Source organism: Typopeltis vanoorti, chromosome 3 (genome assembly GCF_054136105.1).
Source record: "Typopeltis vanoorti isolate ZY-2024b chromosome 3, IOZ_Tvanoo_1.0, whole genome shotgun sequence".
NCBI lineage: Eukaryota > Metazoa > Arthropoda > Arachnida > Uropygi > Thelyphonidae > Typopeltis > Typopeltis vanoorti.
Window position 1 is genome coordinate 10,035,578 of NC_143551.1, and position 16,389 is coordinate 10,051,966.

At 35.6% G+C, this 16,389-nt stretch overlaps 1 protein-coding gene across 1 annotated transcript in view; it reads right to left on the minus strand.

Moving 5' to 3' along the window:
* Positions 1-16,389, minus strand: part of LOC150107904 (TATA element modulatory factor-like) — a 483,854-nt gene that overhangs the window by 335,812 nt on the left and 131,653 nt on the right. The window contains exons 7-8 of the mRNA XM_090390537.1: positions 12,275-12,330; positions 4,262-4,332 (exon numbers count right to left, since the gene is read on the minus strand). Of these exons, the coding sequence (XP_090246663.1) occupies positions 4,262-4,332; positions 12,275-12,330 (127 nt within the window). The remainder of the gene's footprint in view (positions 1-4,261; positions 4,333-12,274; positions 12,331-16,389) is intronic.

Here is a 16,389-nt window from a genome sequence, read left to right on the forward strand (position 1 = left end):
TTAAAATTTACTCTTAATACTTATCAAATTCCATTCATAATTCTCTTCAACAATCCTATTCAATTTTTACATATATCTCAGATTTAAATAAGAACATTCGTAATTCACTTTCTTTCAAGATACATTTATGAGACACTATTATATTCCCTTCTAAATCTATCAGCAACAGTTCAAAGAATTGTCTCTTAGCACACACATTAAAATCTTCTCACTCAATTCTTTAGTTAGTAGATATAAAGTTATACCTTACCAATTTGCTGGATATTCTACTTTGGCCACTTCAATTCTTTCGTCAAACAACCTTATATGATCGCTTTTCTTCACACTTCCTCGGGATTTTCTATACGATTTCCCTCTATACTTCAACTGGAATTATTCTGTAGTTTTCCACTATCATGATCTGCTGGGCTTTTATTTCCAACTGGTAAGTTCTCTTGGTCATTCGGTCATAACTTCCACGAACAAAGGAAACCCACGTGGAGGCTCCATACCAGCTGGACTTCCGTGGCACAGGAATACAGCAGCAGGAAAACGTCTAAAAGCCTCACCCGTAGCGTTACATCTCCTTTTAAACACCGCGCCGTCTCTCTCTTTCGTCATCGATGTGTACGTCATGCTCTCACTACGTCACACGGCACTTAGCGCCGCTCGCAGAATCCTTTCGTAACTCTCGTAGCATTACGGTGGAAGGGGGGGGGGGGAAGTACCATGCTACATAACAGATATACTAATACATTCACCATGTGTCTCAGAAGTCAGCCGTTTCACATTTAGATTATTATTTTTCTCACTCAGCAAATGGTTAGCTATTTACATATCAATTCAGACTAAGCAACTATATAAAAATAATACAATGAAAATTCACAATACTAAATAAGAAAAAAAAAACTAATTACGATTTCTATATAAGTGCTTCTTTACTTCTGATAAATCATCATTTTTCTGATAAATCATTATCTCAAAAGAGTGATAACAATGTTAAGTCCTCTGACTTAACACAGCATAACTGGAAAACAGTCAACCCATAATGTATTGTAATCTTAAATGGGTCCCTCCATTTAAGTATGCATATTTTACACTTAGATAAAGGATTAAACCAAGAATATAATTTCTTGGCATCTTTAATTTATAGTGTAAAGAAGTGGAAAAACTTTCATCTTCTATCTCTGATCCAGAGTATTTTAATAATAAAGTGATATACAGTTTCACTACTTGTATATGGGAAATAAATGATTTTTATATTACTTCAACCTTTGTATCTCTTCTGGACAGGCTCCCACTGATAGTAGCCTCCAGGAGTAGAGAAGTTCTGCTTGGTGACTGGTTTTATGCCTGATACTAGGTGGAACCACCACTGTCTCCTGTCCTGTAGTGATTCAGGTAAGGAGTGATGAATTTAGTCGTGACCCTAAATTCTAGGAAGGGCTATTACAGACTTGTTTCACAGAGTAATCCATAGAATTAAACACATCCGAGAGGGCACTATGGGATAGGATTGCAGGGGTGCTTAAGGGTCAAAGCTGTATAACTGAGAGAAGACTTTCACATAGTCTTCAAAAGAATGAGGAGACCCGAACAAGGCTTCTGAACTAATGTCCAATCCTGACCTTCTTGTGATGCACCTTGTTAGATATCTACTTGGATGCTGAATGAATGAGGATGGGGTGGCAATTTGGGATTTATCCAAACAAATTGTATTCTTATATGATGGTACAACATGACAGAATTTCAATGCCAGCTGGGGCATTGCCCAGTTAAACAAGGCCCCTGTTGTTTTTGCCAGGAATCAGATCGAATAGCAAAAAGTTAGCTACTGGAACAAATCCTAATACACACCCAAACTCAACATCGCAAGAATTCAAGATTGGTACTATTAACATAAGAAACCTGAATGACAAAGAAATGGAGCTGACTGAGAAATCGGATAAGTACCAGATCAACATAATTTAGTGACTGAAACAAAAACTGGTGAGATCTTTCTGAGCAAAATACAACATGTTATATTCAGGAAATAACAATTAGGAAAAAGAAGGAGTAGCTATAGTATTTAACACCAGGCTAATCTTCTTGAATGGCAGGATCAAGTAGAGTGAACTGGGCGAATATCAGAATGGGAACTGGATAATGAAACTAATTATCCAGTTCCTATGTGCCTATGGTCTCACAGAAGGTTCTACTAAGGTAGAAGTGGAGGAATTTTTTGAAGCTTTAGAGAAAGCAACTGACATAATGAAAAAAGGAAAAGTTGGTCCTTATTGAGGATCCAAATAGCAGAGTAGGAAATGATTGTCAGACATATAAAAAATTTTGGGAAAATTTGGAGAAAAGAGCAAGGCTAATAATAATGACAAATACCTGTGGGATTTCTGCTCAGTATATGGACTGGCTATTATGAACAAAATGTTTCAACATAAAAATCTGCACAAATTCACGTGGAGAGAAGAGGCAAGGAATAAGAAAAGTCTCATTGACTATGTTATTACTCTTTCTTTTAAGGTTACAACACAGTAGTCAGCATTCATAGTGAAGACTTTATGGAGACACAACACACATTAGAATAATTACTTTACTTAACATTAAGCAAGTAACAATCGACATTTCTACCTCTGTATTGAGGTCATCATCAGGAAAACATACATATGTACAAGATACAAGCTACATGCCATTGCACTATACAAAAAGTAAAATGAACTTAAATGTTCATTAATCATTTATCCTAGTCTGACCTCTGGCAAGAAGAAAACATAAAAAATCGAACTACATTAAACAATTTCTACAGTCCTTTCGTATTGAGATTTTCTTCTGTCTGGGGTTGTTCTGGTTGTTCTATATGGATTGAAGATGGGTCCTCCACATTCTTGGAATAATTAATGATGGATTAAAAAAAAAAGATGTGCACAAGTTCACATGGACAAAAGACACTAGAAATAAGAAAAGCTTCATTGGCTATGTCATTCTTAGTAGTGATATCTTCATGCTGGTTCAAAATAAAAGAGCGTGCAGAGATTTGAAACTGGAAGTGACCATCACTTAGTTCTAAGTAGAATAAAATCAATTGAAAAGAACAGTATGTAAGAAAGTTTTAAAGAGAATTAAAGTTCAACAGCTTTTAAAAGTTAACTGAAGACTCAACTATACAAGCATTATTCAATTTCATCCTGTTCAAAACTAAATAATGGTGGTAACCTTCCTATTTCAAATCCCCTGTATGCTCTTGTGTACTGAACCAGGATGAAGATATCACTATATGCAATAACATAATTAATGAGAGTTTACTTGCTTCTTGTATGTTATGTTCTCGCCATGTAATTTGTGCATATCTTTATGATGAAACAATATGTTAGTGATGACTAATCCATGTCCCGAACACAAATTCAGCAGATACTTACCATTTAGCTTTGCGCTTTTCTAAAAATTTTCCCAACACTTCTCTATGCTTGGTATTCATTTATACATAAATGAATGAATATAAACAGTCTGAGTAAAAATTGCATATAGATATTACAAATAATGTTCAATGATAAGTGAGCGTTCAAAATTGTCATATTCTAGAATTGTGAAATTTCTTAAACCATCAATGTAATCTACATGAAATTGATTATGAAGCTTCATGGCATTGTTTAAAATATCTCTAAAAGGATTTCAAAAGGTATGCATATATCTTATTATTATTATCATGGATTTTAGGCTAAGTTGCCTGTTCTGGTCTCATGTCATCACTTTCCTGGTCTTCAAATTCTTCTTTTTTCCATTTATTTTATATCCGTATAGCATTTTTGGCAATGTATTATTGTTCATTTGATTTAAGTGTTCTGACTATTTTTGTGTTAACTGGTTTTAAATTCAGCTATTGTAAAATTTCTTCATTTGTTTCATGGTTCCACTTGGTATATCCAACTGTTTTTCTGAGAAATTTCATTTTTGCTGTCTGGATATATTTTTCATTCTTTTTTTTTTATAGTTTATGTTTTAATTCCATATACTAAAGTTGGTTTAGATAGAAAACATTATATATAATGATGGCTTAAATATATTATTTATTATGCTGTTACTTTAACAAAATTGATATTTTAATGTCTATATAATTTTCAACTTCATATGATGAGTCACATCCAAAAATGTTCTATATTTTTACTTAAAAAACTGCAATGAGTCAAAAATATGACAATTCAGTTACGTTTCAGATGCTGAAAAACAACATTTCCATACAAAAAGCACCAGAAGTAATAATACTGCAGAGAGCTTTTGATAACAAACTTACCTTCATCTTGTAATTCTGCTATCTGCTGATCCTTCTCCTTCAACAAGTTATCAATCTCTTTTATGCTTAACCTGTAATAATAAATTCTTAAATCACTTGAATTAATTTAATGGAATTTTTTTTTTAATTTTTACTTTTTCTAACAACACAAACTATGGTGAACTCGATAACTCAGTAAAAGGAAAAAAATCTTACAAAAAAGTTCTTTGAAAATGGAAAATATCTTGAAGAATACAGAGAAAAGTGAATGAATCCAAAGGTTGAAAAGTATCTGTCAAGGGAAAAATGAAAACAGTACATAAAATAAATTATAAAGGAAAACTGAAAATAATAGAGAAAATAAATATCGTGACGGTGGCAAAATTATTTAGAGAGTGCTAAATAAACATAAAATTAAGTACTACAAAAAAAAACTTAAAATAACAAAGTGAAATAAAAACTGACACTAAGGATATTCTGAATGCCTGGAGTAATTTTTTCTAAAACTTTCAAAAAATATTATTCCAGATGTTTGATAAACTGCTACCAAAATGCATTTCAATAGAGAATATAGAAAAGCCTTTACACCTAAATTGAAGATACTTCATGCACAAACTTTGTTTACAATTGGATAAAGGATTAAATCAGGAATATAATTTCTTGGCATCTTTAATTCATAGTCTAACCAAGTGAAGAAACTTTCAACATCGATCTCTGATACAGAGTATTTTAATAACAAGGTGAGACACGTTTCCCAACCAGTATATGGGATATATATTATTTCTGCATTACTTCACCCTTGGTATCTGGATAGGTTACAGATGGGATAGCATGGCAATGCTGTAGCCAATGAAGTTTTAACTGAGGCTCGGCTATTGCCATTACCCAGCCATGACTAGAGCTTTTAGTTCAATAACATCCCATCCACACAGATTTTCTTTATTCAGATGATGGAATAAAGAGTCCATCTCCCAGTTCTTTTAAGAACCTTGGTATCTCTTCTGAGTCTGGCTCCTACTGATGGTAGATTGCTTTCCAGGGAGTAGAGAGGTTCTATTTGTGGCTAGTTGTTGCCTGTCATTGAGTGGAGCCATGGCTGAGTTTTCTGTCCTGGAGTCATCCAGGTCAGGAGTGAGGAGTTTAGCATTGATCCTTTGGGGTCACTCAATGAGAATGGTTCTGCTCGGTGGTAGAGTGAACTTCTACCACCTAGAGTGAAATCCTGTTTTAAACAAAGATGTTTTAAAGAAAGCAAAAATGAAAAGAACATTAATGAAAATCATTAAAGAACGAAAGCTTAAATATTTTGGACATCTAACTATACAACAAGGCATTCAGAAATTAATGTTAGAAGGAAAACTGGATGGAAAAAGAGGGAGAGGTAGACCCAGAAGAATGTGGTTTGAAGACATTAAGGATTGGACTAGCTTGAATTACCATAAATGTTCCAGAGTAGCAAATGAAAGAAAAAAAGTTCCATGACATGGTTGTCAAGCTCCTTCTAGGGGATGGATGACACTTGAAGAAGAAGCAACCAAATGAATTAAACAGCAGAGAATCACTGTTTAATCGATCCCTGTGGTACATCACCTGCCTTCTCCTGCACTCAACTCCTCCATAATCCATGCTGATATCTGTCCATTCAGCCACCCACTAATCTAAATCATCATTTTTATATCCTTCACCATTTGCAAGAGAGTTATATGTATAATCCTGTCATATGCCTTTACAAAATTTCAGCAGTATCACTGAGCAGTCGTTTCCCTCAGTGAACTCTATCATTATAATATGTAATGAAATTACTAAGGCAAGACATACCCTTCATAAAACCAAGTTGGTCCTTATAAAGTATCACATTCCTATCTACCCAGTCCTCAATTCTGCCTTTTGTCAATTTATCCAACACCTTAATCAACTCCTGAGATACAGATTGGCCTATAATTTGCTATTTCCGTCTTGGAGCCACCTTCATGCAGTGGAACTATTTTCCCTTCATTCCACTCCATTGCCACATTCCCAGTACTGAGGTTTATAGCTTAGTCAGAAGAGCAGATAATTCCTTTGAACATTATCATAATACATGAGCCGATATGCCATCTAATTCCAACCTCTAAATCTCCCATCACTCAATACCACATCACCACCCAAATGATACACCCTAGCAAAATGATCACTCAGTAATTCAACTATTTGGCTTGCTTTTGTTACCTACCTGCCATCAGCACTTTTTAAAGTCATCCTTTCATAGTTATTCCTTTTACTTGCCAAATACCAAAAGCACTCAGGATTTCTTTTGATCTCATCAGCTAGCTATCTCTCATAATTAACTTTGGCCTTCCTTATCATACAGGGTCACACTTCTTGCCTGTGCCTTGTACTGCTCATGGTAATGCTATCACCTTTTTCTTTGTTTGCAACTCCTGCTTAATGAAGCTATTCATCGAACTAACTCCTATCTAATTTATCCCTCTGACTCTGGGTATACATTCTGATACTACTTTCTTCAAACACTCCTTGACTACTTCCCAAGCACCACTAACATCTCTCCCCTCCAAATTCTTATGACATGGCACTGCTGAAAGCTTACTCCTCAAGCTTGTCATGATCACCTGCTTTGTTATTCCACATATGAGTGTATCCCTTCTCAACAGAAAATTCTGCATGTTTGGCAATTGCTAGGTCAAGACTATATAATCACTTTCCCCAAGCAGAGGCAGTGTAGCTAAAATGGTTACTGTTAAGTTCTCTGATGCTATGACCAGTTCCAACACTCTTGAACTGCTTGTCTCCTCCATTAAATGCTGTCATAGGTAATTATCTCTCAGTTTTACTTGACCTGCACTCAATGTGCTAAGTTGTCAATGCATGTCATCTACATTTTTTTTTACACCCCCTGGATAATAGCAGCAACCAACAACCAATTCACCCCGCTGGCTTCTATCTCACATTAGATAGCCTCAAATGAACAGCTCTCTGCATTCCTGCCCTTATGATATACTTCTCTTTTTGGCTTCAATTCTTTTGTTATCATTAGCAAAACACCTCCCTCCATCATGTTCCATCTGTCGTCTCTCTGAAGATAAAATATATATTGCATTCTCTTTCTATGACTATATCAACCTGTCAACCAAGTTTCACTAATGCCTAAAATGTTTGACCAAATTGACTATCCAATGCCAAAAAGTGCTAGCCTTTATTCTGAATGCTTCTGGTTAGTATACATTAACTACAATAGCCCCTTAATCCCATTACCTCATTCACACCTTGTGTTGCTTAGCTCATTAAAGTTAAGAACCTGGAGAGTAACATTCAGCATCATGTGATGACTCTCCCACTTATTAACCTGTAGGTTGACTGGAGCTATGCTCACCTAAATTCTCCCCCCCCCCAAAAAAAAACATTTGCATTTCTTTCATTCTATACTTCCAAACTCTCACTCAACAACACTTTCTCAAGCCTCCTAACCCTAAATCCATTCAAATGCAAGCCATACACTTTATATAAATCCTTTCTCACATCAAGCATACTCTGCACATCCACAACATTCTTTCTGCACAATCTGCACACTGACTCATTTGTGATCACAGCTCTCCATCTCAGCTCACCTCTATCATATTGTCACAACAGATGCATGTTTACTTTCACACTTCTTTTTTTGCACTCTGGAAACTCTTTCTTGTCACCTCCTAAATTGTTTGCACCAGCCAAAATAAACAGCTCTTTCACCTTCACTCTTGGCACCTTTACAGCATCACTAACACCCTTAATCATGGTTAAACATGATTTCATCACACTTGTCTGAAGCACTCCTCTTAATGAAGTATTGCTATACAAAATTTGATCCTTATTCTCTTGCTTTCACTCTTTCATACTCTACTTTCTCTCCATTTGCATCTTCCCCTTCTTTTGCTTCTGTGCCATACCAACAACCAGGCATCTCTCCGACCACTCAACTGCATATTTTGTTCTGTGGAGAACTCCACGTAAGTTTGCAACATCAACCTCAAAATCACATTTCATACTACTTTGCAGTGACAACATTACCAATCACATTATCATGAATTACATCTTTCAACTCTCTGCTGTCATTCTTCTTATCCCCATACTTCTGGCATTCACACTCAAAACATTTGAATAAACCCATTCTCCAATTTCATTCTCATTTCATAAATCTCTCATTACATGAAGTACACATTTTGCATGTGAATGTGAAATGTGCACACATTTTGCATTTCTATATCACCTTTATCAACTACTACCTTTCCCAGTTTTGCATCAGCAAACAGCTAAATATCCCCCCCACCCAGCTTAAATGTTTCCCTATATCATTAATATACAATTAAAGAGTAGTGGCCCTAGTACATCTGGTTCTGTACTAGGGCCACTAGTACAAGTACAGAACCAGATGTACTCCAGTCATTCACATCATCCTCATTCCACTCTGTCATATACTGCTCTTTGATGTCTATCTATCAGCCACCCCCCTCACACACACACACACACACACACACACACACACACACACACACACACACACACATACACAATCTTTGCTACCTGCTTGATATGCATTTCCATTTGTTCCAAATTTTGTAATATTTTTCCATGTGGCATTCTGTAAAAGAGCTTTGTAAAATCCATTAGTACTATGATACAGCTATTTCCCTTATTTAATTCTGCTATCACTCTATTATAAAATGTGAGTAAATTACTAAGTCTGGACCTACTTTCCCGAAGCTGAGCTGCCCACAATAAGGCCATGTATTCCTACATATCCACTGCTGGATTTTAGCTTTAACCACATAGCTGTCAATATGGATAAAATACATCACTCCTCTACACTTCGTATCCATTACATATTTCAATGTAATATCAATGGTATTACAATTTTAATATGCACTTCGTATCCATGGTAACTTGGACATATACAGGGTGTTCGGGATAAATTTGACAGTTTCGTAAGGAAAAAGAAAATCTTCTTTGTATCTATTAAATTTAATGAATTGACAAAAAAACATTACAGGCAGAGTTAATTACAATACTATCAACAAGATTTACTCAAAATAACCACCATTAGCATCGATCACAGCTTCAATTCTGCTTCGGAACCTCGAACAAGCTGATGCTACAGTCTCCCTGGGAAGGGCCGCAAAAACTGTTTTAATTTTATCCATTAACTGGGCTTTTGTATTACTGGAAGTGCGATTGGTGTCTTTTTCAACTGCGCCCCATACAAAATAATCCATGGGGTTAAGGTCTGGGGAGTTTGGAGGCCAAACATTTGGACTGGTGAAGTCGTAGAAATTTTCAGACAACCATTTTTGACTTTTCCCAGAGGTGTGGCAAGGGGCCGAATCCTGCTGCCATACATACGGCCTACCATTGGCTACCCTTGTTATCCAGGGCTTGACTACAGTTAGCAACTCCACGAACAAAGCCCAAATTCCAATGCCAGGGTTCTTCAACACCTGTTCCTGCAGATTTGCGAGGAATTCTGCTGTACGAACGCAATCAGATCGTCTGCTAGGGATCTTTCTTCTTGCTACATCCTCGTAGTCACCATTGCAAGTCTCTAGTTCATGCCTGATTGTTTTTACTGTATTCAGGGAGCATTGGGCAGCAGTCGTAATATCCTTATTTTGATGGCGGGCACGAATCATCATGATACAAGTTATTCTCTTCCATGATTCAGGTGGGTTCCAGCTATCCATCCTTTCTGACATCTTGTATATGAATGAAGAAGGGTCCAAACTTTTAAATGAAGAGAAGTGTGTGTTAATACATGTAACTTACGGAAAAATATAATTAATTATAAATATGTCAAATTTATCCCGAACACCCTGTATATACATCCTGGCCGGTTGGGTGGTTAACCAACTTTCCCAATACTTTAACCACCACTCCTGAAATGCTAATTGGTCTGCATTTGCTACTTGCCAGAGTTGAGACTTAGATTGAACAACTTCATCAGAGGCATTGCCAATTCTCTTGCACAATTCTCACAGCACAATGGCTGCATCCCATCTAGTCCCACTGATTAATTCACAATGATATTTTTTAATATCATTATGAGCACCACCAGTTCATCTACCTCAATTTTCACATCAGTCTCTGTCATATCAGCAACTGGAAAATTTCCACATGAATGATACATACTTGCACGTGATCATTTAGCAACTTGACAATTTCTTTTGATTCTACCACCTTCCTACCAGCAGCACTGTTTAAAGTCATCCTTCCATAGTCGTTCTTCCTCTTTAGCTGCTACGTAAAGAAAAAACTCTTTTGAATTTGCATTGGCCCACTTAGCTACTTTTCTCTCATAATCTGAATTGGCTTTCCTTAGCATACTAGATACCTTCGTTGCTTGCACTTTGTACTACTCATGAGTATGCTGATCACCTTTTTCTTCATATTCCCTAAAAATTGTTTTCTTTTTTTGCAGGTATGATTGTTTGATATGATAGTGTGGATAGTTTGAGTCTCTCGCGATGAGTGTTCAGATTCCATTGAAGTGTCCTTACAATAATAATAATAGATCTACTGTCATTTCAATCACTTGCCTCTGGATCCTCTCTACCTCTTCTACATGCTGAAGAAACCTAGATGACCAGATCTGTACACAATAGTCCAGATGGGGCTGTCTCAAAATCTTGTAAAGAGGTGTAATAATAATCTCATTATGTCTGCTTGTTAATGTGTTCTTCAATAACCATGTAACCCTACAAGCAATTTTAGCCATTTTTACAATATGCCCTCTGAACTACAATTCACAGTCAACTAGCACTCCCAAATCCCTAGCCTCATCAATTTCCTGTAGCCCTGTTCCATCAATGCAGTACAAAACTGGTAATCCCAAAATGCATAACCTTACACTATGTTACATTAAACTAACAGTAATTCTTCTTTCTCCACACTGTCAGTCTGTTAACTATTACTCTACCTAGTTTTGCATCATCAAGATCAACTAAATATTTTCCTTGAGATCATTTTCTTTATCATTAATGTATAAATTAAACAGCAAGAGCTTCGGCATAGAACCATTGCTAGTCACAGGCCTTTTCCTGGACTCTAATCCCTCTCCCCATAAACTACTCTCTGATGTCTATTCATCAGCCATCCTCTTATCCATATCACCAGCTTCATATCCAACCCCATATACTTCAATTTATATAACAGAGTTCCATGAGGTATCCTGTCAAATGGCTTTATGATATACCTCATCACATCTTCTAATTCATGTATTAGGTACACTACTTTGTGACAAACAAGTAATCTGACTAATCTTTGGCAATTAATCAGAGCATTAATTGCATTATCAGAATACTTGTCTAATATTTGCTGATTACACTTGTTCTCTGGCTTGTCTTCCAAGAAGAGGAAAAACCCAAATTTCAGAGGGAAAAAAGGTTTTATGCCTCCATATAAGCTGGCTAGATATTCCTTGTTTCCTAGACAGATCTGAACCAAACCGCAGTTTTAGATTTTATTTTTAAATTTTTCCTTCTGTTCATGTCAGAAATAAAATAAGATCTTATTTTCTTTTATTGTAAATTACTAGTCATATTTAAATCAACAAACCATGATGCTATTTTATAAACAGAATTATCAGCAAAAGGATGTGACTTGTTTTTCCAACTGCTAAGAAGGCATTGGATGAATACTAAATAATTAAATCAGAATTCTGATCATCATCATCAAATTCCTGCCATGTACCCTCAAGGGGTGTACAGGATATGATAGTGTACAGGACATGAAAGAAAAATTACATCATTACTAACTTCCTATCTACAATTTTCCTCCAAATCAGTCTGTTACTTGTCAAGACTCCGACATTATCAGATCTTATATTTCTATCGTCAAAGGCACTTTGTACCGTAACAATCCACCTGTATCTTGGTCTTCCTCTGGGTCGTTTTGCTGCCAACCTGGCAGAGAACACTTGTTTTGCTAATCTTTCTTCGCCCATTCTGTTTAAGTGACCATTCTGATTACAAATATAAAAATAATAATTGAATAATGTCAGATACTTACATTGTTGCAGTTTCTTCTTGAATACTCTGTAGCTGTTTCTTTAAATCATCTCTTTCCTTGGCAGAAAATTAATGGGATTATTAAATGCTTCTTGTAATTAACTTTTTTTTACCTTATATATATATATATATATATTTTTTTTTGTTATATATATATATTTTTTAAATAGATATTTAATGACTTTAAACCGAGATAAAATATTAAGTTTTAATGAAAATGATACAACTAGTTTCAGCCTTTTACAGCCTTCATCAGGTATCCACTAAAGGTAGAACACAATAATAAAAATTGAAGTTACAAAAAACTGAGAATTACAGGCAAAAATGCAATACATGATTGACATAAAAAACGTATTTTTTTAAGTTGTTCTATCCAATGTGGCATTGTTTATTGCATGCATGCTTGTAAGTTCTCGTGAACGTCAGTATTGAACAACTGTAGCATGGCTATCAGGGATATTGTAACTTAAATGCTGTTCAAATGTTCAGGATTAAGGAGGATTTCCCTGGATTCCGCTATTCTCCTTTCAAACTCATCACTGCAGCGAAAAATGTTTTTGGATTTATCTCAGCAAACTGAGTGACATTGGTGATCGTCATGAGGATTGTTTGAGAAAAGAACATGACTGGATAGCGCAGATGCATGTGATCTTTTATAGGAGATGTCTCTCTTATGTTCTACTATACGTAGTTCAATAGATTTGTTAGTCTGTCCAAAATAAGGAATATTACAATTGCACCATAATTTGTATACACCTGGATATTTTAGGTTGTGATGAATAGGCTTCGGATGGCTTATAAGAGAATGGATTTTAGGAAGCGTAGTGAAAAACGTCCTGATGTTGTATTTTTTAAGGACTTTAGCCAATTTATTGGAGACTGAACTAATGTATGGGATGGAGATGCTACCTTTAAAATTAGTAGTTTCCGTAGTACACTGCCTAGAAGGATCCAGAAGAAATTTCTTAATCGTTTTTTCAGAATATCCATTTTGTTCAAAAATAAGAGAAAGGTGATTAATTTCTTTTTGGAGCCCATCTGGTTCATTTAAAAAAAAGCATGCTCTGTGTCCTAAGGTAGAAATAGTTCTGAGCTTTTGTGGTGGAAAGTGATGAGATTAACAGTGCAGATATCTATTAGTATGAGTGGATTTTCTGTATATAGAGATTTTAAATCTATCAGAGCATCGTGTAAGAATTACATCCAGGAATGGAAGGCAGTTATTTCGTTCAAGTTCAGCAGTGAATTTTATATAAGAATCCTTGTTAAGATGATGAAGAAAATCCATGAGAGATGTGTGCCCATGACTCCATATAATAAAAATGTCGTCAACATAACGCGTCCAAAGTTTCGGCTTAAGTGAGAAAGACGATATGGCTTTCGTTTCAAAATCTTCTAGGAAAATGTTTGCTAGAACCGGGGATAAAGGGTTGCCCATTGCTAGGCCTTGGTTTTGTTTGTAAATGCAATCCCTATATCTGAAGTAGCCAGATTGAATACAATGCTTTAATAAAGCAAATATCATTTTAGACAATTTATCCTTTAGTAATGTTAATACCTCCTCTGTAGGGACGTTAGTAAATAATGAGATAATGATACAAATCGATACCATACCACTGCATACCGTAGAGTATGCAGTGTCCCATTGATGTTTCCCAAACCTCAAGACCCTACATTTTGCTGCATTAAACCGACACCCCCCATTCATTTGCCCATCTATCTAGCTTATTTTAATCCTCTTGCAGGGCTGCTGCATCTGCACTATTACTAATAATCCTTCCCAGCTTCATATCATCCACAAACAACTGAATATCCCCTTGCAATCCACTGACAATGTCATTGATATAAAGGTTAAACAATATAGGTTCCAGTACTGAGCCCTGTGGGACCCCACTTGTAACCCTCTGCTTCCTTGAAACAGCCCTACCATACACAACTCTCTGATACCTATCAGACAGCCAATCCTGAATCCAGTTGACCAATCTGACATCCAGACCCATGTGCCGCAACTTAAATATCAGCTTATCATGTGGCATCCTGTCAAATGCCTTCGCTAAGTCTAAGAAAATGGCAGTATATGCCTTTCCCTCATCTAATGCTCTTGTAACTTTATCATAAAAGACTAGCATATTGCTAAAACAAGAGTGCACTTCACAATTCCATGTTGACTCTCACAGATAACATTACCCTCATCTGCCCAATGTTGTATACGGTCCCTCACTACTTTCTCCAAGATCTTAACAACTACTGATGACACACAAACTGGCCTATAATTAGACACTTCCAGTCTGCTACCACCCTTATGCAATGGCACTATCTTACCTTCCTTCCATTCCATGGGCACCTTTCCCGCAGCCAGACTTTCATTGAAAAGCCAGGTCAAAGGAACTGTCAGGTCCCTAGCACATTCTCTCAAAACTCATGGTGAAATACCATCCAGTCCCACAGCTTTATTGACATCCAGAGTACTCAGTATTTGAAACACACTCTCTCCTCCTGTACCTCTAAACCTCAAACCTGGTTTGGAATCCAACTAATATATAGTAATTAATTTAACATTTTTGATTCTGGTTACTTGTTTGTATTTACCTACCAATTGTGAAGTTCTGATAACATCTAATATGTGTATTTAATTGGTTCTAGTCTTTTTTTTTTTCTGTGTATAACTTTTGCTAGTAACCCTGACAATGTAGGTCTGATGACTCATGAAACTTGTAGTGTTATATTTGTTTATTTTATTAAACTCATTATTTATTTAAAAAATGGTCTCAATACCAGAAGCTTTCTATGAAGACAAGAGATGTTTTCTACAGTGTTCTATGACTTAGGATGTAGGAAAAATTCGGCTGTGGTATGTTGCTGTTATACAGGAAGCAATTTTTGTGTTAGTCTTTTCTCCTGTGTGAATTCAATATAGGAAGCAAGAGACTGAAATTCCAGAAGTGTTGTCCATATAGTATAATGACAACTGTTAGCTTATGAAAATTTATTATTATTATTATTATCATTATTATGTGACACCTCCAGGAAGTCCAAAGACTCATCAAGGGAGGGCACCTGCTCTATAACTCTGTCGTAGAGTATTGAAGAGAATAATCTGTGTAGATAGTGTTTTTCATGTTGTCTGTAGTGTGATGTGATGAATACATTGCACTTGCACAGCTAAATAGTCAATTTCATGGCGTATATATTTCATTTTTATAAATGAAAGATTTTTTATAGTGTGTCTGAAGACTCAATCTATCAAAATGGTTATTGGATTAATTTGGATATTAAGATGTATATGTGATGCACAAACAAATGTATGTGCAATTTTGAGTTGCAATTTAGTTTCAGGTGTTTTCTTTTTATTTTGAATTAAAAGTTAAACCACAAAGAGCAGAAGGAGAAATGTATTAATAGTGCATTGACAGGATTACATACAAAAAGTATGTAATCCTGTCATATAACTTCTAAATAAAGTTAAACATATTCCCCTCTCCCCACACACACAGTTTGATAACTGCTTGGATACTTGAATGAATGTACATGGACTGGAAATTTAGGAATCAGCTGACCAAACTATATTTTGAATTGTTTTAGCCATACTACCTACTACAGCATGTTTATAGGTTAACTAAAACATGGATGTGATGCAAATGTTGAAATAATATAAATATGCAGCACAAGCCATCAATTATCTCCATTACAAGGATGATAATCCTTCACATTCAAGGGAACACTTAACCAGATTAATAAAGATGAAATATACAGTAACAGATTCTTCATGTTAAGCTATAACATGAAGAATTTCACCCAATTCCTCTACAAATTATGGCTTTAGTAGTGCTCCTTTTTCATATGCTAACATACTGATTCCCTTCAAGCCTACCAAAGAAAATAATGGCAGAAAGATTATTCACTACTTGATACAGATTCTTCCTAAAGCATTGCCATTGAATTCAGTAAAGTTATAATCATCACCATCATCATACTTTTCATGGATTTAGGCCTATAATGGCCTGTTCCGGCCTCAGAAGTCATCATTGGATCTCTTTAGAGGACGTCCTGGTTTTCTTTTTAATCAAAGTATAATACTTAACAAATAATTTTACATTTCCTGAATTTATATCATCA